At 36.1% G+C, this 22,285-nt stretch overlaps 4 protein-coding genes across 5 annotated transcripts; 2 read left to right on the top strand and 2 right to left on the bottom strand.

The window, feature by feature from the left end:
• Positions 1-3,469: 3,469 nt before the first annotated feature.
• LOC139101368 (synaptic vesicle glycoprotein 2B) lies at positions 3,470-12,328 on the top strand. 2 transcript variants are annotated; one of them, XM_070654461.1, is made up of 11 exons: positions 3,470-3,739; positions 4,685-4,832; positions 5,317-5,497; positions 5,630-5,951; positions 6,034-6,192; positions 6,274-6,362; positions 6,444-6,608; positions 6,707-6,826; positions 6,898-7,118; positions 7,206-7,368; positions 7,455-12,328. In XM_070654461.1, exons 1-11 carry the CDS (start codon positions 3,470-3,472, stop codon positions 7,633-7,635), a joined length of 2,019 nt encoding a protein of 672 aa, XP_070510562.1. In that variant the 3' UTR covers positions 7,636-12,328. The 2 variants fall into 2 exon arrangements, with proteins under 2 accessions (XP_070510562.1, XP_070510563.1); XM_070654462.1 differs by lacking the exon at positions 3,470-3,739 and adding an exon at positions 3,741-4,384.
• Positions 12,329-12,922: 594 nt separating this feature from the next.
• Positions 12,923-14,739, top strand: LOC139101313 (uncharacterized). The gene is made up of 6 exons (XM_070654346.1): positions 12,923-12,944; positions 13,138-13,514; positions 13,676-14,254; positions 14,388-14,453; positions 14,529-14,621; positions 14,683-14,739. The coding sequence occupies exons 1-6, from the start codon at positions 12,923-12,925 to the stop codon at positions 14,722-14,724; spliced, it is 1,179 nt and encodes a 392-aa protein (XP_070510447.1). The 3' UTR covers positions 14,725-14,739.
• A 70-nt stretch (positions 14,740-14,809) lies between these two features.
• LOC139101380 (CD151 antigen) lies at positions 14,810-19,519 on the bottom strand. Its single transcript, XM_070654481.1, has 6 exons — positions 19,116-19,519; positions 18,816-19,034; positions 18,038-18,220; positions 17,596-17,808; positions 16,829-17,036; positions 14,810-16,700 (listed from the first exon to the last, which is right to left on the bottom strand). The coding sequence occupies exons 1-6, from the start codon at positions 19,173-19,175 to the stop codon at positions 16,642-16,644; spliced, it is 942 nt and encodes a 313-aa protein (XP_070510582.1). The 5' UTR covers positions 19,176-19,519; the 3' UTR covers positions 14,810-16,641.
• Positions 19,520-19,526: 7 nt separating this feature from the next.
• Elp4 (Elongator complex protein 4) lies at positions 19,527-22,232 on the bottom strand. The gene is made up of 7 exons (XM_070654474.1): positions 21,761-22,232; positions 21,457-21,644; positions 20,725-21,368; positions 20,435-20,647; positions 20,195-20,364; positions 19,890-20,054; positions 19,527-19,700 (listed from the first exon to the last, which is right to left on the bottom strand). The coding sequence occupies exons 2-5, from the start codon at positions 21,632-21,634 to the stop codon at positions 20,251-20,253; spliced, it is 1,149 nt and encodes a 382-aa protein (XP_070510575.1). The 5' UTR covers positions 21,635-21,644; positions 21,761-22,232; the 3' UTR covers positions 19,527-19,700; positions 19,890-20,054; positions 20,195-20,250.
• Between the last annotated feature and the right edge of the window lie 53 nt (positions 22,233-22,285).

Consider the following 22,285-nt stretch of genomic DNA (forward strand, 5'->3'; position numbering starts at 1 on the left):
TTAAACAGTTGGTCTCTCATTATCTTATCATCGTGACTCGGACTCCAAGTGCCAGTAACTTTTCTCGTTACATCGGTAGTAATATTCCCGATCAACGACTTTGGCGATTCAGAAAAGTTAATCGACGAGAGCTGGTGCGTCCAATTTTCTCCATCTCGGTAAATCTACAAACAACAGAAACGTTATCATTGGGAAGGTGCAGTATTTTACGGCGACTTCATATCAACCAGGTGGGTGATACATGCGATAAGAACGCCGTGATAAGCGACTCTAATGATATTAATTCACGCCTGACTGCGATGATGACATGCATGTGCGTCTATTTCTCTCAACTACGCTTTCTGTATCTCTGTCCTCTTGTTTTTATCTATCTACAAAGTCTAAATCTTAAACAAACGACGTGGTGTGCGAAGAGATATATTCTTTCGATGAGAATTAATGAGAAAATTAATAAATAATTTAATATTTATCTATTTAATTAAGAATTAATGTTACTTTATCGCTATTTAATGAAGACTTTTGTTTGCCTTAATATCGAATTTAAATCGTATAAAAAACAGTTAAATGTAAAAGCCTCGGTTAACTAATTTTTTTTTTATTCTGATCTGATTTCTTGTTTGTAAAATCGTTAATTTTAGACGAATAAAACGAATTATTAGTAACGAAATAGATATACTTTCGACAACCGGTTTCGTACGATAATCATATCCAAGAATAAACTTTTATAAATTACATATCGCACTTCTCTCCGCTCTACACGTCATTATTTGGCTCGTGTTCATCGGTTACACTTATCTATGCATATCGCGTTGGCCCCACGTGTGGCGCATATGTGTTGACAGTATTACGACCAAATACGGTCATAATGTGCATGCAATCGTACAATTCCAGACGATTGCGTCGCTGACATATACCGTGGCATCTTATATTAATTAACTATCGATATATTATCTCGCCACGCTGACATTAAAATAAATTAAGTTGTCTCAAGTATAAATTGACATGTCATTTCTTAGTGCGACAATCTCGAAATAAAAATTGCAATTTGAATATTTTCAAGGCAAACATCTACGAAAGGTGCATTCATATAATGAGTTGATAAATTATTGTCATTCGTGTATACATGTATAATTACATTTGTTCCAAACGAATTTCTGGCAAGCAAACTTGGAACCAATTTCTCCTTAACGAAAACACAGGATGACGTTCATCATTCATTGAAACTTGATCAATTTCCAATGTTGAATGTCTCAGGAAATAGATGAATCGAACAAAATTTCAGCCCGTCGCACTTAAACGTGTAGAAAAGTTAAATCAAATATCGAGCTTTGTTATTTACGCGTGTAAACTTGGTTGAAAATTTAAATGCCAAAGGAAGTATATCGCTCCGAAGCGTATTTCTCTATTTTTCACATAGTTGGTGTATGTAAAATACACTTCTGAATAAAACATATATCTCATACAAAAGGTGTTTTCTCAAGTGTAAAGCGAGTAAAGACAAAACTCTAATGTCTGTCGATGACGGCTGCCGCTGTATAGTCGCGTTTCAAAAATAACTAACGGTGAGAAAATAGAGGACTGCGAAAACGCGAGTTGTCGCGCGGCCGTGACTGTCGGCGACATTGGCGGTCGCGAGGTTGACACGTGTATATACATGCACACGGGCGATCATACACTTAACTAAGTGTACGCCTGTGTTCATGCGCTTGTATCTCTGTGTTCGGAAAATGTATACACTGGTCTACGCGCGCTACGCGACCGTATAATCGGTTTCGGATCGATAAATCATGTACGTATGCGGTCGCGCCCGCAACAAAGCGCCGACGCGTTTTGCAAAATGTAATTAATTATAAGCTACGTTTTGCAAAGATTCCTGGAAGTTATAAATCGCTGCAACGTTAAAATGTACGTGTGCGTTCGGAAGAGCCGATGTCGCCGTAGAAACGGAGAGGTACAATTTTAGCTCTTTTTTTGCAACTTTTATTGACGTAGCAGTGCATCTTTTTGTTCCTCGCAACTGGCAACCGTTGACGTAATATTGCATCTTTTCACGAGACAGATAAAAGTGATAAAACTGATAAGAATGGACATTCGTCGTTCTGCAGCTAGCAAAATGTAAACGATTTTAATTTTCCTACTGAAAACTGTATAAAGTTTAATGTAGATCGATGAAGAAGTATGTAAGGACACACGAAAGAGAGAACTTGCATGCGTTACTAACGTAGGACTTATATCAATTATGAGAATAATACTTAGCCTTGGTAGGACACACGACCTCCGCGTGTTTCAATGCGAGTTTCACAAACGTTAAATTATACCCACGAAAGTAAATGCACGCGAAACCTGTGCCTTGGCTAATTTGCGATGGCCATGCAAGAATCATCAACAGTAAAGAAAAAAAAATTATACAAGTTACCTGTGAAAAAAAAAAAAATATATTGCATAAAATTGTTTGCAAAATATATAAAATCTTTGTACAAATCGAATAGCGTCGATACGTTACCTTACACAGCCACGATTACTTTTGTCGCGATATGTAAATGCAACGGTGAGTTTCTCTTCCGCAGCTTTAAATATGTAAACGCTCATTTATCGCCGTTCTGCGACCGCGAGTATGAAGTAAAGTTAAATGTTGAATATTTCACATGTCACTATGACGAATATCGTGCACAATGAACCTTGGTCAGTGAACCGTGCTTATAGACAGAGACGTGACGCATGCCTCTTCAAGCACGTGCGCCACACGATAAACCTTATAGCTGCAATGCACAATACAAAGTATTATTGAGACATCATCTACATTCGGTGTTATAGACTTTTAACGAAGCTTGATCTAATAAGATGCTACAATTGTAATTATTATATATATTTTCCGAGGATCTCTACCATTCTTTATGCTCCATCGCTACGCAAAGTATCGTTTAATATTGTATCGATAGTGCCAGTTAAACGAAGTGTTGCGAATGCAAATAAAAAGCGGCCGCGAAAGTTCCAACGGCGCGCGATGCATATAAAATAAGCTCTCTATACCTTTGTCGAGGGAAATTAGTTCATTCCTGCAAACTGCTGGCTGCTTCTCATTTCGTTCCTCGACTCGATTTCCGGCTTTGTCTTTTTAACATCAATATTGACTCGACGTTCCCAGTTTTATCTCAGTTCGCATTTTATCTTATCTGCGTTAATATAGAGCGCACCATAACGGCAGACAACCTATCTTTCTACCATCATTGTAGACATTGCGATTTCAAGTTCAGTTCATCGAAAGTATCTAGAATTGAGGCAGAAGCATACATTACAAGAGCACAGCGGTAATCATTTGCTCGGCGACGCGAGATATAGGCGGTGCAATTATCGCGAATACCGGTAGGATACGTCAGAGGATGAGATTAACAGGGCGCGTTACCGTTTAGCCTCCCGGACTATTGTCTCATTATCCATTAATCTGGCTTCCAGATGGTTTCTGGCAGTGATGCCCTCATCGGAGGAGGAAAGCCAGTGGCTCGTTGGCAGCGGGGGCGGCCTCGCACCCTCCAGCGGCAACGCCATGAAAACGGCCGCCGGAGAACGCGGCGCGAACACTAGGTCCGGCCTTTACACCGAGGAGATGACGACGCAGCCGGCGAACGTCGCCACGGCCGGCGTCAACGCGGCCTCAGCCGATTCCGCGGAGCACGACCTCATCGACTCCACCGCGGACGCGACCCTCCTGGCGCAGTTTCACGAGGACGCCATCAAGCAGGTGACGCAGTCTATCGATTGCAAAAAAAAAATTCTTGAATAGATCCGGGTCTTTCGTTCCTAATCTGATGAGTCCTATCTACTCATCGAAACACGATTAGATTTGATCAGTTTATTATTATCGCGTCGAAGACATAACTGTCCGTCAAATTGATGAAAGACAAAGTTATTGGTTGGACTACCTACCTAATTTGTGCTCTCTTTTTACGACGACGGTTCATCTTCTCTCTCCTCGATATAATTTTACGAATGCTGATATTCGTCGTTCCCGTTTACCATGGCGGCCATGAATAATTTTGAACGCGATAGATATCAACCGTGAAATCGTCGTCGATAATTCTCGCAAATTACGCCAATGACGACCCCGGCCGGGGAAATTTTAAACTCGTGAATCGTCATTCGATCGGTCGGTCGACACGTCAAACGCGGGGTATAAAAATATGCGGGATGCTGGGCGGAACGAAAACATAACCTGGATAAAATGGCGTCGTTCCATCGCGAGACGTTCGCTCGAGGTGAATGATTCAGATTTTGCTGGCCGCTAACTTCTTCTCCCCGAAGAAAAATGGACCATGTCCTGGACGACTCGATCGTCAAGGCAAAATATATCCCACGCCAAGTACCGGGTTATTTGAAGGATTTTCCAGTAAATATTCTTTACTTGACACATCTCACGATTACATCTTGCTATAGAAAAAAAAAACAAATACACATCTTAAACAATAATTATTTAAATTACATGTGTTTATGATATCAAATTTTACATATTTTTTAATTTTTTGTATAGATATATGTATACATTTATATTTTAATCTGCTTCTCGTTTATTTGGATGTCAAAGTAGTAAAAGGAGTGCCCTATTTAATTATATATTGTGTTTATTGCAACACATAAGATTTCCACGGTGTAAAAATGGTATGTATTGACAAACGATATGATGTTGTAGGCTGGTGTTGGTTATTTCCAAATATTTGCTGCTTTCTGCACGGGTTTGAGTCTAGCAGCTGACACTGTTGAAATTTTTGTTGTACCTTATATACTGCCGAGTGCAGAGGTTGAGCTTTGCATCGAAGACAATGAGAAGGGATGGCTTGGTGAGTTACTTACTTGGGTAAAGTAATATTATAACGCCCCCACTTTAAATTTTCTTCAAATTTACAAAAATCTGTTTGTTTTAATGTCTTTTAACTTTCCTGAGAAGGAAAATCGTCGCTCAATTCTTTTTTTTTTTTTTTTAATTTTTTAACGTCGGTAAATAAAAAAAAATGACAAATTTATGACTTTAAAAATATCGCGCGTGCATTATTCTCTGCTATATGTATAAAGCAGAAAATCGTTATTTACAATAGGAAATAATAGAATAATAACGTTTCCCTACTTTATACATACACATAAAAAAATTTTTAATAAAAAAGAAGAATTGAGCGACGATTTTCCTTCTCAGGAAAGTTAAAAGACATCGAAATAAATATATTTTTCAAATTCGAAGAAAATTTAAGGTGGGGGCGTTATAATATATATTTACCTTTGCTTGTGTGCAAATGTTATTTTGTTGTACTAAATGATATAATTTTTAAGGAAACATTACTTTTGTCGGCCTTGCATTGGGTGGATTATTCTGGGGTGGTCTTGGTGACAGATTAGGAAGACGCCGGTCTCTCCTGTCAGCCATGTCAGTGCACGCTCTGTTCAGTGGAGTTGCAACATTCATGCCTACTTATGGCACTTTTATGACAGCTAGATTTTGCTCAGCTATCGGGTAATTTCTTTTACTTATTTGTTAATATTGATATGTATATTTTAGTGTACTTTTTTAAAGTAGAAAAAAAAACTAAAGCAATTGTTTAAACATTATTATAAACAATTTACGATTTATATTATTGTATTACAGAGTGGGAGGAGCTTTACCACTAGCATTCGTCTATCTCGCAGAATGTTGCCCACAGTTGAGCCGAGGTCGCTGGATAGGTATTCTCGTGGCAGCGTGTGCACTCGGCGGTGTTTACGCAGCACTCTTGGCTTGGGCAGTAGTACCTACAACAGGCGAAATGGTTGTTCTGGAGAATAAAGAACATTTCAGCGCTTGGCACCGTTTCTTGTTGTTATGTTGTCTACCGGCGTTGTGCTCTACAATCGGTCTTATCTTTCTCCCAGAAAGCCCAAGGTATCTCATAGAAGCTGGTCGGGATGTGGAAGCAATGATGGTTTATCAGGTAAAAATGTGTAATATATACGATAATTAAATTTAAATCTTAATATCTAATGTCTACATTTCTCGATAATTTTATGTTTTAGAGGATATATAAGAAAAATAATGCTCGGAAAGGTGCAACAGGTACCCAGTATCAGCTCTCTGAACTTGAACTTCCGAGTAAAAGACCTCGTGGTTTGGCACCACCGTCTCCTAGCAATCATACTAGTGTTTTGGCGGACATAATATATTCGATCGAAATGGTACGTAATTTAGAAATATATTACTATACAGATGTATTTTAATTGTTGAAATATAAAAGCTAATCTATTTTTTAATTGTAGTTCTGGAATTCCTTTTTGGAATTATTTGCAATGCCTCATTTACGTGTAACTTTGATACTGTTGGTTATCTGGACCGCTGCTTCATTTAGGTAAATTTCAAATTATTTTTTAGGTAGTTACTATTAATTAAGAATTTTATAAACTTATTCTGTTTTTTTCTACATATTCAGTCTTTACGGTCTTATGATATGGTGTCCTGAATATTTAAAACTTTTGCGAGCAATGGAATACGAAGCTCATACTAAATGTTATGATAAAGAAGAATACAATGGTACAACATTTACTGGTTCTTGGGAAAATCGACAGTACAAAAATTCTACATTTTTGAACTGCAAGTATGTTATTTTGAGATAAATTATTGAAAAAAATTAAATATTTACGTATTTTTATATAGATAATATATAATATATATATCTTTTTTTAATATTTACAGATTTACTAAAATGGTATTCAGCCACGTCGATTTTGACAATTGTACCTTTCAAGCGGTAGAATTCAGTAGCATTAAATCTAGTAAAACCCACTTTAGAGACAGTATTATTGTATATTCGAAGTATGTAACGTTGTTTGTACGATCTTAAACATTTTAATATTCATCAATATAATCGGACATACCTTTTTTAGATTTGTTGACACAGACTTATCTGCACAAGTTTTCACCAGATGTAAATTGGAGAATAATACGGAGTTAAGTTTAAGTGGATCTTGTCCAACTCTCGATCTCGATTATAACATTTATATTGAAGAAGCGTTGCATGCTCATCTTGTTGCTCAATTGGCTTTCGTGCCTGCTGCTGCGTTGACAGGTTTAGCACTTACTGTTCTCCAACGGCCAAAATTAATTGGTAAGTTAATAATGTAAAAAATTTATTACAAATAGCAAAAATATTTTAAATATAACTTTATCTAATTGAAATTTATTCTTTTATCAGGTCTCTCACTTTTTCTTTCTTCCGTTGCCGCGTTATGTTTGATATTGATTCGTCAAAACAGTTCGGCAGTTCTTGGTTTTGACGGTGGTTTTACAGCTGTTTTCGCCGTTGGATGGACATCATTAACTTTGGTGACAGTAGAGAGCTTCCCCACACACTTAAGGTAAGTGAATAAAAATGTACAAAATATTACAGGAACCAAAATTAAAAGCATTAAAAAAAACATTATGTTATTAATTAAATTTATAGGTGTACTGGTTTTGGACTCGTAACAGCAGCTATGAGAATAGCGGGTCTGTTAGGAACCACGACATATCAGACATTAGTGGGTACGCCTTTAATCGCGCCCGCATTACTGACTGCGCTGGCACTATTAATCGCTAGCATTATAACTTTTAAATTACCTCATACTCATACCGTCTTCTTGTAAATTTTTCATCGGTAGAAAAAAATATCAGCAAAGTAGATATCTAAATCTAAAATTTTAAGTTGTTGCATATAAAGCAAACTTATATAGTGCTTTATCGTCTTATAAATCAATTTTTAGAAAGAATAATCTTTAGAAAGACTAATGCCTCAAAGACACGGAGGCTGTTCTTTACTCTTTATTCTTAATAATTATTCGAAAAAACGATGTTCAAATCATGTCAATAATTTATCGATCAAAAGAAAAAAATTTTTTAGAAAATGAGACTTTGTACAAAGTGACATATCCTAAGTAATAATGAAGCACTGTTGTCTCTTTGATGGCACTTGCTATTTCAAGCGCACAGAGAACATTTACAGCAACTTTGCAAGTTAGCTTGCTAATACAGAATAATTTGGAGTTGGATAAAAGCACTCTTATATATTACTTACGGAATGTGTTAAATAATACTACATGTGATGAATGATGCTAACGTTTGACAGAGATCAAATTCAAGGAGAGAAATTTTCAATATTTCAAGCTGATACAAACACAGTTTCCGTGCGCAAGATAGTCACTCTAAAACAAACATGATCACTCCGCTGTTCTACTTTTGACGATATGAAAACATTGTGCATATATTGAGCAAAGGACACACACACACATATACTATTTTAATAAGGCTTATGCCATAAAAGTGTCAATTTTGATAGAGGATGCACCGTCATCCATAATATATATATATATCTATATTAAGAAACATTAATTAGAAAGGTATATTGGCAACGCATTTGATATCTTCATTATTATATTATTCCAGACATGCAACGCTTACAGACTTATATAGCTGTTCTTACTTTCGATTTATAGATTGAATAATATCGATGCATGATGCAGAACTTGGATATATTCCGGTATAATTTACGGAAAGTACCTATATTTGCTCAGAACATACGAGATTCTGCGTGGAATACTCACTGCAAATAGATCGATTATTATCGATATTGATACAAATAATTTTATATGTTTCTGTGCAAAGAGAAAAATGATCATTTTACTTAATGCACAAAAAAAACATACCTATAAAGGGAAAGTAATCGAGCAATATGTTCAGTACTTCCGCTTTTTACCGATTTATTAGTATGCATTAAATCTACTATTTAGATGCTAGAATCCTGCTAATTCGATAAATGAGAAAGAAAGACAAAGGTAAAAGGATATGATTCGTGTAATATAAACGCTGCCGTATAAAATCTCAATTCTTAGAAAAAGGTTTTTGAACGAGAAAAAAAAAAATAGAGAAGATTCAGCTTCGTAGCGTAAAAGCCCACGAGGTTATCATTTTTAACGTTAATCGTCTTACAATATGATCAATTATATATATATAAACATGTGTGTTTGACTTTTTAGTAACATATCTATTAAAACGTAGAACATTGTTTTCTACAAGAAACAGGATCGCAAATCTTGACGTAATTATATATGAAATGTAATATCTGTGTAGTTTACATGAAGAAACTTTGCTAAAGTTTTATCACGTCACTAACGATAGACAAGTTGGATGACATTGGCAAACTGAAAAGAATGTCAAAAAAGTTCCTTAAAAAACCGAGGCAACTTATGTTTAGGCAATAAGGATGTAAAGAAAAAAAAGAAAAAAAAAAAGAAAAAAAAACCGGGGATTGCAATGACGTCTCGCCTATCAGAATTCAGAAGATATACTTTGTGTAGTCTCCAAAGTTCATCAAGACGAGCAGAAGATTTGTTAAGATAAATGCTTACGTCCCACCATGGTTAGTGAATTTTTTCATATGAGACTGCTTACGATCGAGAGAGATTATTATTCGGATCAAGGTTTACAAATGTCTCGTCAGGAAAAACAGGAGAAGATATTGAAGATCAATGTCATTACACATTCCACTGATTGTCCTGAGGACTTCGTCTTTTTCGACGGAAATTCTAACGAAACTTGCAATTCGTCGTAAACTTGGTCGTGAAGCGAGTTGTGTCGGTGCCGAAATTGTGTCTACACAGCTTTATGTGATATTGAATTATGAGGATTACAATACATATGGGCAAGAAATTTCCATTGGACCACAAAATTTGAACATACAAAACTTATCGTCGGGACCATCGACGTTTTCATTTGCTTCGCTTCATAATTGAAAGTTAATTGAACGATGCTGACGCCGGCACATACACAACTCCACGTAATTAATTCTGCTATGATAACATGCAAGTATATCATCACACCCGTAGATATATGTATCTACTTTTCTAATTTTACTCGACATATCATATTTATGAGCAAGCACTCTAGATTTGTAGGCCTTAGTCGGATTGTTGACTAAAAACACATAAAGGGAAAAATAAGTAAAGACGGTCTCGTACGAGATGACTCTCGAATTAAGTAGACTGACCGAGTTAGAGGATCTGCCGGGGCACTATTTTCACGTTTCTTTAATTACATTCACCCGATGTATAGTATGTACATTTTTGTTTTACACGATGAGATTATCAACTGATTAAGACGCAGCAGATACAATACTCGTACGATCTGGTCAAACGTACATTGTACTAACACTAAATATGATTACTTGATTGTACTAATATTAAATGTAATTATTATTTATTGTCATCATCGAGAATATATTGTAGACATATCGCGCTTATTCGTACTGAAATTGACGATCAGTTGGTAATCATTGTGTCACAGAGAGACTGCTTTTTATTGTTAAAATTTAAAAACATTAAATTAGTTAAGACCTTTTACATATGGATTAATGACCCAAGGAACATTGTAATATATCATTTTTACTTTAGAGCATACGCTTTCGATCACACATTCGACTGATCGCATAGTTTTTAATCCTTACGATACAGGGATAGAAGCGATAATTCAAGGCGAGATTTTTACGCGAGATAAGTGATAGATGTCTTAAAAACTGTTATGAAATTCTTACATCTATTGAAATTAATTACAAAAGTTATAGAATTATTTTTAACAACCACGAAATTATACTGCAATATTTATTGTATATTACTGTGCGTCGAGGAATTATGTTAGAAACATTGCATAAGGTACATTTTATTATCGATATATTATCATTGTTTCATGTATCAATACTTCGCATAGGAATATATTAGAGAATCAATTTTGCACTTTTTTTTTTCTCTTGAAATTAAGAAAAAGAATTTATATAGTTAATTAAAATTTATTAAATTTTTTACCGTACTGCTAGAGTGTGATTGGTGGACGAATATATTTTCTAAAATCACATGGCACAAAACGAATTTTATGTAGTTGAAATTATCGTTATGTCTTTTCTGGCTTGCTATGTCGATATTGGTTTTTCAACCGAGCTGTTAAAAATGCTACAAAATATTTTATCACGATAATTAAGACATTAGAATTTTTTTAACGTTAAATAACTTTATGTTTCGAAAAATATTCAAATTTATTCTTAGGATATCTTGAAGAGAAAGAAAAATGATACAGCGCTCGACATTATGTAGGGAGACATTTAATTTATTTATATTGCTAGAGAAAGCTCGTCTTCAATGCGAGTTCTAATTACGATTATTCATTTGTACATAGTCGTTATAGCAATCGCTCTAGTATAATTTTAATGCCGATCGAATGGTATTCAGCCACTGCTAAAATGACGTGTCATTTAACGTTATTATTTTGCGCGGCGTATTCGTAAGGTCGAGCGAGAATGTGAGATTACAATAATTCTCTTCAATTAATAATTTCATTAGCGAGTCTAGCGCTCGATGACTTTTTACAAATTGTATAACTCATTCTTCTCTGAGAAAATAGACACTCTGTGCAACACTTCGAACGAGAACAATGTCGAGCACTTTGATGTATATTGTATGTCAAATATTATATTAATATGTTATATGAATTTATATATATGTATTATATATAATATTGATATATATTATATACATTAATATATATTATATATAATATTATATAATATATCAATGACGAGAGGGAGGTAGTAACGGTGCGCTTTGCTCACGATGTACACTTACCGTCAGGAATGGCGTTCGCGGTGCTGCGACAACGGCTGGCGTACGTGATCTTGGCGTGGGGTGCGTCAAAACTCACACGAAGCACGTGCGTAGATGTGTTGCGGAGCACCGGTCACAGAGGACTGAGAGGGAACGCGGCCTACTACACCTCCCCGCACTCGGCGGCCGAGAGTGGGGGAAGTCACGTACGCCAGCCGCCGTCGCCGCTCGTCGCGGCAAATGCCATATCTGCTTTTCGGTGTACATCGTGACGTACTTTTGCCGCACACATTTTTACGCTCTTAGAATCAAGTCACGTATACACGATAGTGATTATTTTGTGAATCCTGTTCTTTCAAGATCGTTCGACGGCAAGGTATCGAAAGTGAGGTAGAGGAAAGTTAGGGAAAAACGTCTTCGGAAAAGTCGGAGTTTTTTTGCAAGCGCACTTCGATGTAAAGAATAACGCAAATGAATTGTGTATCGCGTACTTGCAAACAAGTTTCGATTTTTTTTGAAGCCGAAATGACTGCGGCATCGGGCGTGGCGAACAATTTCAGAAAACCATTTGCGCATTGATCTCGTATAATTTTCGTACGGTAAAAAGTCGCATGTTAAGCGACAGTATTTAGTAATAAGACTCAGCTGCGAAAAATGTACGAATGACATTAATGAGAATTTTATTGAATCGAAAGATATGTTCTGTATCTTCCCATGCTCCGAGTAATCCTTTGCTTTAAATTCTATTCTATATTATTACAGTATACTATAATATACATATATATATTATTTTTTTTTAATGTGGCAGAATTATTAAATTAATATCACTGATTGAGAAATTAATTTTATAAAATAAATAATTGTAACATTTTTACTGATTTGTTCACCCTGGATTATTTTCAGGTGATTGCGTCAATAATTATTAATTTTATAATAATAGTATAATTTTTCTTTTTTTTGCTAAATTATTCGTTGTATCTAATTAAATATATGTAAATTGTTTCCATAACAAAGACATAGCGACACTTGTGACAAATGCATGAATGTGGATAACATATTTAATGATTCCTCTGCAATATAATAACCGATGAACTGATACTATCTCGTTGACATAGATTTCGCACAAGCTTGATGCATGTTCGTGTAATAAAATCATGATTTTTTATTGAGTTTGTCGAGCTTCATACGAGCGTCGCGTGATTCGATGTGGAATAGAAACCGTAACACGCGACACATGTTCTTTAGATAAATCACAAATGTTATATTTTGTCATATTTTATTAGCTGACATGCCGCAAATGGATGTGCATTGTACGCGCGATACATTATACGATTCGGCGATCAACGTTAACAGGATTGTGTCGGTGCTTTGTCACACTTTTAATCTCAGTTTTTTATCAGTCCGATTGCATCGAAAGGTACGCATGTGTATAACGGTGTAAAACAATTTGATGGGAAAAAGGATTAAGAAGGAAATAAAAATTGAAGTCTACGTAAAATTCAGTCGTGTTACGCGATGACGATCGTTACCTCACCAGGAACCGAAATTTCTTTTTTATCGTAATAACATCGAAATCACTGTTGAAAATGCCTTACCGAAATATTAAGTTCTTATTAACAATATACAAAGTATTGGGTTTGGTTCCGTTCAGATTAACGAATTATCAATTAAAATCAAAGAGTTATTTCAACCGCTGTTTCTGTACGACGTGGATCTTGGTCCATTGCTTTTGCGGGAGTTTAGACGTCTTGTACCTCATACTGTTTAGTGATTCTTCTGCAAAGGATCGTGAACTTTCCATCGTGCGATCTAATGCGTATTTTATCTCCTTAATACCGTTCAATTTTGTGGCAGCTTTTCACAGTGAAAGTTTCGTTAAGGTAAACGCGTCTTTGATTTTGCATATTGTTAAATGTGTATGATTACAACTTTTATTACAGTATATATAAATCAATAATTAAAAGAAAATAGTAATGCGAAAGTTGGTAAAATTTTTTAATAATGTGTAAGTTAATAAGAAACGTTCTCGCAATTATTTTAGTTGTCCTACCAACTTCTTACATACGACCAACAGGCAATAGCATTGGGCCACCAAAGAAAGGATAAACATACATTTATATATTTGTACTTTTTGTACACGTTTATAACGTTAATTTGGAAGTGTTATTACCCCATCAGAGACAATATATCGAAGGGATTGTTGGTCGAATTAATGTTGTTTCTAACAGTAGTGATTCCTTCTATCATTGGTACCTATTGCGTCTTCGTAATATGCGTGCTTCTCGATCTAGTACGCCAACGTTTTCGCCACCTAAACGAGAAAATAATCCCTCAAGTCGTACAATTATCGACAACGGGATCGAAGGGCGAGATCACGGTTTACGACGTGCGCTATTTGCACAATATACTTCTCAATTATGCCTACTCGATTAACTCGATATACGGAGTAGGCGTTTTGCTCACCTTCATATCTATATTGATGGAACTTATTTGGCATACATATTCACTTATAAAAGATTTCCAGCAGGACAATCTTGTAATAGACGATTTTGTAGAAATACTGGACTTACTGTTTCAAACCATTTATTTGTTCTCAATGTATCATTTCACGGCTTACGAGGTAAAAACTGAGAACTGTACTGCAATGTTATTTGAGAACTTTTCGCGTTCGATTATTTAATTTTTTTCTGTAAATATGTGAATAAGCACATCTAATCTAACTGTTCTCTCATGTCACATTACTATTATTCTAGGTAAATCGTGTTGAGAATCTCGTGGTAAAACACGGCTTATCTTTCTCGAATCCAAAATGCCGTATGGTAAGTTTCTCACGTATGGCACGTTTTCTTAAGCCAAATTTAAGTGTTTATTTAATAAAGGACGTTGATTTTTAGGATAAAATTGAGATGATGTTATATTTTTATCATAGGAGATATTGTTTTACAGCCGCGGAATTCTTTCCGCTGGATATGACAATATTCCTTCCGGTAAGATGATAAGTATATCGTGTATACTATTATTAAGAAGTAAATTCTCATTATGTTTCAGATTTCTACCACGGTACTTACGTACATAACTTTAATAATATAAGTCGCGTAATAAAGAAAAGTAATGTAAAAATAAAATATATAAGATAAGTTAGATTACAACAAATACCATATTATATAATGTTGGCTTAGTGAGGGCAGCAAAAAAAATTCGTTTATTATAAAACTTTAAATACAAAATCTAATATTGATAATAGATTAGAATATATATTTACACAAGTCAAACGACATAATTAATTCTTTCCTATATACGAAAAATGGAAGCATATAAGAGATAATTGATGGAAATATTAATAAACGACAAGTTTGTTCCCTTAAAAAAGACAAATGGTACTTATAATGGTTGTTAATTTAACTTTTTTATCTTAAATCTTAATAAACGATAATTGTATTAATTGGAGAACAAACAGATAATTTCTTTTAAAATTTACCACATTATGTCTGTTTCTGGATTAGCACGCGCCAAAGGATTTAAGCATAAGCTCTTGAGAACTTGTACTGGCTCCTCGCCGTCATCTTTCGCGTATAGAGTCGTTCGTTTTGCGCTTTCTCCTTTAATTGATTTCCTACCAAAAGTGTCCACCAACGAACTGACTTTAATTCCACATCTTTTAGGCATTCTCTTAAATGAATTTTTCGAGGACAGCGATCCCATTTTTGTCGTGGTAAATGACGAGCGACGTTGCTTCCTTCTAGATCTGCCGCTGCTATTAATAGCGTCCAAATACCCCGTCGATTTAATCGTCGATTTTTTGACACCGTGATTGACTTCTCTCGAATGATTAATCTCATGATTCGGCTGCGGTGCTTTCCTCTTAGGTTGCGTTCGACGTCGCACGTTTGAGATCGTTCGAGGGCCCTTGTAAATTGATCCTGCAGTTCCCGCGATTCTGCGACTGATTCGCAAAGAGTCTAAAAGTTCGTGATCGTGCCAGGAAGCCACAACAGGTAAGCCGCAAGCATTGTGCATACCCACCAACGGTACGCCGATGGTACGGTGTCCTTTTACCTCGAAGAGCGATCGATACTTGGGACTGGAAGCGCGCAAGCTACGTTGAGCGTTCTGTTCGTAAGCTGATATTTTTTGACCAACGTGACCTTCCGTTAATTGCAACGCCTCTTCTTCCTCTCCTTTAGCTTTTTTTGTATTACTCGCTGATCTTGGTTTTCCCGAAGATTCACGCGTGCATCTCGAAGTTCGATGATCGTTCGAACTAAATCTTCCGCGTGAACTCTTACGAAAATATTCATCTATGTCGGAACCATCTTGCGATCGATGGTCTTCCGTTTTGTTATAATATTGAATGTCTTTCACATACTTATTCGAATCGTTAACGCAGTAAAAACCTCGAGGATCATGCTGACTGTCGCAAAAGCAGCAAGATTTTCTTTGAGCATTATCAGCTTCCGCGGCTTGCGCGGTGACGCACGTGGTCTGTGATGCGGATCGATGATGCGAATTATAGTTGCAAGTTATAGGAATTCTTTTTCTTAACGGGACATGAACGCTTTTCTCGGGTTCAGAAACTAGAGACTCGAACTGCGACTGAGGTGCCGCGGATCGTCTTAACGTGCCAATGTTGTGCGCGATCGACGCCTGATAATCTTTGATAGGGATGCTTCTAACCGTCCCACCACCTTGCGGTCTTTTAATTTTAATCAATTTATCATCGTTGGTATTTTTACTCGTGTCGTTATGAATTATCTTTGGCACCAATGCGCACTGTCTCTTAGCAAGATTCGGAAGACAGTTATCGTTCGCAACGTCGACCGCTCGTTCCTCGTACACTTGATCACATCGCAGCAAATCTTCGGAGTACTTGGGAGGATTTCGCCATTCCTCGATGATGCTCTTCCCGCTAGTTGCTAACACGTTATGCTTAGAATTGTCGCACGTATCTCGTCTATTTGTATCCTTGACATCGCTTGCTGTCCGTTCTTCGCTGCCCTCCAGCCATCTTCATGATTTGGCACCGAACGTCGTACTGGCCGTATGCATTCTGTTCTCGATTCCTATACCTATAATTGAGGTAAATTAAAGGTAAGATTAAATAACGGATAATAATTTCGAGAATACTCAAGCTGTGACAGAATATTCTTTTCAAAGTAAGGTCAAGCATACAGAATAAGAGAAATTTAATTCTTACTGAAGTCGTGATCATTCTCAGTGAATGGGCTTAAAGTCTGAGTGGAGGTGAAAGTAGACGCTTGCGATTTGCTTCTCCTCTTTCCTCGAGAGCAAGTGAGAAGTATGCTGAGGAGCGCCATAACTTCGACGAACATGATTGCTAACACAATAGCTAACAAGATCAAAGCTTGATCTTGAATCCACTTTTCGATATATTCAAGGCAACCCTAAATATAAAACAAATATATATTGTATAAATTTTTATATGTAATATTTTTATTATTTTTCGATTAATTTATTAAAAATACAACCCCAACGTATTATTGCCAACCGCCCGCATTCTGATAAATTGCTCTCACAGTCTTGTTATGAAAGTTTCCATCGAGACAAGTCATTAATTGACGCGTGATATGTCCATCCTAGTCTTCATATACGAGGTCATGCTGGTTTTATCATAAACTTTCAAACAAAACGCGAAAATTCTAAGTGCTAAATACTGCAGAGCGCAATTGACAATTTTAAAACTAGAGTTGCATTAATTTTTTTTTAATTTTACTGTTATATGTATTAATAATTTTAATTGTATTAAATTAAAAAATTTTTCATAAAGAAAATTTATTTCTATAAAATAAAAATAGCGTCATAAAGCTTCATGTTTAAAGACGCGTTTGTTTGCATTTAACATACAGATTTCCGCATTTGTCTTTGATACGAGCCGAAAGTTTGTCTCGCACGGCACAGTACGACACGATAAAGGGATAATAACTTCCTGATTATTGCGCATACCGTAGTGTGTCGGACGTATTGATGTTCGGCTGGGTTCAGAGCTTTGCAAAGAGTGAGATTGGCAGGTTCGGGGTTGAGGAAGGAGTCCGTCTCATTGGCGTTATTCAGGGTGCAACAACTGAGAGGTACTACTAATTCTCTGCGGCTGACTTCCTGATTCCGCCACCACGACGTACCGTAATTGCTACTTCCGTTTATGCCGCAACAGGCGAACTGTAAATGGTCAGAAAAACATGCGTACATTTTCTCCTTTGGTTTTATTATATAAGATAATTGCATATATTATTCACAGGGCGTTTTTGCATCTTTTTCTTTCTTTTCCTATTTTTACTTTGCACATTTTTAAATAATAAATTATTCTTGAATACATAAATATAATTCAAAAAGTGTATATTAATATTAGTTGTGCTTTTAACTTCGATAAATATAAGTTTAAACTTACTATTGTTTGTGCGAGATCGAGGGCAGCTGTAAATTGCTCGCGTCCAGGCACAGCATAGCTGCGTTTCAAAGCGCGTATCAGACGCGCCGGTCTTACGTCGATTCCCAGTATGTGAGGCCAAAACACAGCGATAATGCACACAGTGCACTCACCGAAGAGCAACAATATTATTGTTAAGAGGTACTGGAAAGCAGAAAATTGGAAGATTGATCTCAGGATAAGTTACTCACAATTTTGCGCGTTATAACATATTTCCATTTACTATCAAAAAATTATGTGTTGCATGCAAAATTTAATAATTTTATAAACGTTTAATCATAAATACTTTGTTTTTTTATAAAAAAGATAATTAAAACTCGATATTGGTTTGCAACTGGCATTTAAATAGTGTTAAGAGTGGATAAAATGGTAGCGTTTATTTCCTTCTCAACGAACTAATTTTCATTCGTTCGAGCCAGAAGGAGATAATTAGTGTTTTTACGCGGCGCTCGAACGCGCCCTCCTTTTATTTACGCGCGTGTCTGCATACAAGCAGATCCGTTTCCGGGCAACGATGCATGACCGAACTGGAAGTAGGAAATCTGCTGTTTCAAATAAACTCGTACAGGCACTGTGAATTCACGAGAAAATATTGCCCGCGGGAACACGCGTTCAAACACATTTTGTATTCGTAATATACAATAAATATTTAAAAATAAATCTTTAAAATCTTGATAATAATAAAAAGTAAATAATTTAATAATTTTTTGATTAAAGAATAAAAAAAAGAAAAACTTACGGAGACCGTAATGCAACGATTAAAAAGGCAGGCTGCCCAGCATCCGAGAAGTCCGGTAATAGCAATGAGAAAACCTAATGCAACTATAGCAAAAGCCAAATAATAAAACAGTGGTTGTTCGGGGTGAATGTCACCAGGTCCTAACAGACGCGATAATAAAATACGTTCATTGTCGGCTAATAATAATCCTCCCAACGACATCAGCACAAAACCTGACATCTGAAAAAAATAAAAACCCAATAAATACTAAAATTCTACAAGTTTCATCGATTTGCTAAATAGATTACAATCATGGCTTACCAAGAAAATTATATTCGAGCAACAAACAAAAGCGTGCGATATATCTAATCTACTCCCCATCGTTGTGCACGAAGTTCTCGCTTTTTAATAAATAATTAACAACTTGTAGGTAAATTTCAGTCACGTAAAATTTCGACGATCGCACTTGACGCACCGCATAATAATTCGACCGGCGCGATTAAACCATTTGTCGAGTTACACCGTGTGTTACAATTCAGTATTCGAGGCGAACTCGATCGCGTATGTTCATGGACTGAAAACCCCCCGTATGCGGTGGCTGGATTTCACAACAGCATCGGGGGTCTGTAAGCGCGCTTGCGTGCCCTCATGCGCGACCGACCGGACGGAACCGGAAGGAAATAGAAAGGTGTGGATCGAAAAAGATCGGAAGGGGAAAAAGTTATACACACTTATGGACGTTTGTATCGTCGATTGGTTTGTGTAGAATTCGAGTTGGCAAAGGTTCGGCTCATCAAACGACAAAGGGAACTTCCTAATGGCTGACGACCACTGTGTCGCTCGGATTTTCGTATTACAATTTTCACTCAATTTCGTTATTAACAATCTCTCCGTGATATTGATTATCTGTAATATAAAGCTGAATTATGAAGTACGAAATAATTTATAATTATGCAAAAATACTTTTAATTTATAAAGAAATGTTATAACTAAATTATTAAATTTTAGTTTTCCTCTCACAGGTATTAATCGTGTAGTAAATGGTTATTCTAGACATTCATTACACGAATCTCACGTAAAAAATTGTATTCTTACGGTGCGAATGAACTTGTAGATAGGCAGTGAGCTTATATCCAACGTAACATAGCAAAAAGATACTTTATGTGCATTATTGTGAGTGTTCACGAAGCCTATCTCCTCTTCTCTACATTAATTCAACCGCCACACCGCGCACTTCCCGTTAAATGGGATAGGCGTGACCTAAACATACGTAAAAATTCTGTTTTATCACTTGTTTGTTAAAAGGCGAACTTGGCACAGGTGTATCTTGCATTAATGAATTATATAAGAATTTAATTTAAAATAAAAAAACTACTTTAATAGAATAAAAATTTAATTACCCCAATATAAAGTATATTGTAATTATCATATTAAATTTTGTAGAAAATTCATGAATTTAAAAGTCGAGCGCACTTTTATGAGATCCACTCATACACCCAATGCTAGATGTTATCGATTCATCTTGCTCTCGTTGCGTCGTGTCATCAAATTCAGGCGGTAAATGTAAAACCTAAAAATAAATAAATAGTGTAAAATTATATATTATTAGCAATTTAACAAAAACATTAAAATCTACTAACTTCTATAAGAAATTTTTTACGGCGTAATTTAAATACTAAATCCCTGTATTGCAAACTGCCGTGTGATAGACCGTTTAATGCACACAATTTTTTTATATGTAAAAGACCATGATAATCCTTAAATAATGGATTGATCTCCTTTGAAGATCCTGCAAATGATTCTAATCTGATTGCTATATCCGACAAATGTTCCAGTCTTTCAATAACATTATCCTAAAAAACATAATAGAAAATATAATAGATTGTAAGAAGCCTATTGTTAATAATAAGAATAAGTTCAAAATACCTACAGTATTATCGAAATTAGTAACTGGTACAGTTACCACACCAACTGCATACGATTGCCTTAAAAGTGCTCTAAAGCAGTAGAAGAACTTTACCAAATCACAATTGGAATCTTTCTCTGTGTCACTGAGCCATAATCTTGATCCTAGAGAATGAATTGCAATTCTTAAAATCTTTGTTTCTTTATCACGTGCTTCAGATATATAATGCTTTCCATCATCTAAACTTTTTGCTATGGTGCATAATAAATCAGAGTATGCAGCATTTTTAAATTTATTATTCTTATTTAACATTGTTTCTTCATTATTTTCCCACTGTTTTATATTAGCATTTTTTAAGAGATCTTGTGGCATTTGTTTTGTAAGATCATAGTAATGACCAAATGTTTGACCTCCAGTAGGGGTTGGATCCACTATTTTCAGATTTTGGTATCTCCAAGCTATTTTCATTGGTTCATCTGTATTAGTTTTAGTATATTCATTAGATTTTATACATTCTTGTGAATCATCTATAACTGCTGGTAGTCCTGACACAAGTTGAGATGGTAGAACATCTTGAGATGCAATCAATACTGGCTGAGACACTACTATTCCCTCGGCCATATAATATTTCAGTACAATTTTAGCATTAAAGCCATACTTGTCTTCTTCTGCAAGCAAGATTTAATATATAAATATATGTATATTATTTTAGAATATTATTTTAGAAACACATTTAAATAATGCATATAAACGCACCAATTAAAAATATTGAACCAATAGGTAAACCACCACCTATCGTGCTGTCTAAGGAAGGTATTCCTGTCGAAATAAGTAACTGTGAATTTCTTAGAGAAGGCCTCGTGCCTGATATTGTTGGCAATTTAGTTTTGGGTTTTGACCCACTTAAAATGGTTGTTTTTGCATCTGAAGCCATTTAATATTACCTAAAACATAATTTTCAACTAGTATTTGAAGAGTATAATATTGCAGTTTGGAACTATCCATAAAACCGTATTTTACATTGCTATATTTTATACATGGTTTAAGCTGTTTTACTTACGTAATTGTGAAAAAACAAATTAAAAATGTATGTAAAACTTCTGTAACGTGCGTATAATGACAATAAGCAAATCCATGCGACACGATTCCGCCATTGGTTACGTCGCATCAATGCTTATGGTACCGGCAGTGAGGGGTAAGAGACGGAATTTTCACGCATGCGCTAATTTTTGCGCATGTGCTTATGGTATCGGTAGTCACTGCATGGTGGAGACACGTGCAACGTAGCCGATCGTCATTTAAGAGTTTGTTGCGCCGCCACCGGAGTGCGGTCGCGTCGCGGCGGCAGTAATTACAGTTCGCTTCGTTTGAACGGGATGCACGTTCCCGTCGTTCCACCCTTCGCGCAGTTTCTGTTAATGGCACCGCACGCTTGCTAGAGGTGACACTCGAAGGTCGCTCGGCTGTGTTCTCTCGTCGCCGGATGCGATCGCGCGCGAGCATCCACGTTACGGACGAAATCAGCGGCAGAAAGGTGAAGAGGAGAGGACTCGTCGGCCCTCGCGACGCCGCAGGAGCGGACGGG

Source organism: Cardiocondyla obscurior, linkage group LG03 (genome assembly GCF_019399895.1).
Source record: "Cardiocondyla obscurior isolate alpha-2009 linkage group LG03, Cobs3.1, whole genome shotgun sequence".
Classification (NCBI taxonomy): Eukaryota; Metazoa; Arthropoda; class Insecta; order Hymenoptera; family Formicidae; genus Cardiocondyla; species Cardiocondyla obscurior.

Excerpts from the sequence above, each read along its gene's own strand:
- LOC139101313 (XM_070654346.1), top strand. The coding sequence starts at position 12,923 with ATGCCGCAAATGGATGTGCATT. Across the intron at positions 12,945-13,137 it reads GCCGCAAATGGATGTGCATT|TCGTGTTACGCGATGACGAT; the intron begins GTACGCGCGATA and ends CGTAAAATTCAG. Across the intron at positions 13,515-13,675 it reads ACAGTGAAAGTTTCGTTAAG|TTGTCCTACCAACTTCTTAC; the intron begins GTAAACGCGTCT and ends CAATTATTTTAG.
- LOC139101380 (XM_070654481.1), bottom strand. The coding sequence starts at position 19,175 with ATGGGGAGTAGATTAGATATATCGCACGCTTTTGTTTGTTGCTCGAAT. Across the intron at positions 17,809-18,037 it reads TCGATCTCGCACAAACAATA|TTCGCCTGTTGCGGCATAAA; the intron begins GTAAGTTTAAAC and ends GACCATTTACAG. Across the intron at positions 16,701-16,828 it reads TGAGAATGATCACGACTTCA|GTATAGGAATCGAGAACAGA; the intron begins GTAAGAATTAAA and ends CCTCAATTATAG.
- LOC139101368 (XM_070654461.1), top strand. The coding sequence starts at position 3,470 with ATGCCCTCATCGGAGGAGGAAAGCCAGTGGCTCGTTGGCAGCGGGGGC. Across the intron at positions 5,952-6,033 it reads AAGCAATGATGGTTTATCAG|AGGATATATAAGAAAAATAA; the intron begins GTAAAAATGTGT and ends TTTATGTTTTAG. Across the intron at positions 7,119-7,205 it reads CCAACGGCCAAAATTAATTG|GTCTCTCACTTTTTCTTTCT; the intron begins GTAAGTTAATAA and ends TTCTTTTATCAG.
- Elp4 (XM_070654474.1), bottom strand. The coding sequence starts at position 21,634 with ATGGCTTCAGATGCAAAAACAACCATTTTAAGTGGGTCAAAACCCAAA. Across the intron at positions 20,648-20,724 it reads TTACTAATTTCGATAATACT|GATAATGTTATTGAAAGACT; the intron begins GTAGGTATTTTG and ends TATGTTTTTTAG. Across the intron at positions 20,365-20,434 it reads GTAAAAAATTTCTTATAGAA|GTTTTACATTTACCGCCTGA; the intron begins GTTAGTAGATTT and ends ATTTATTTTTAG.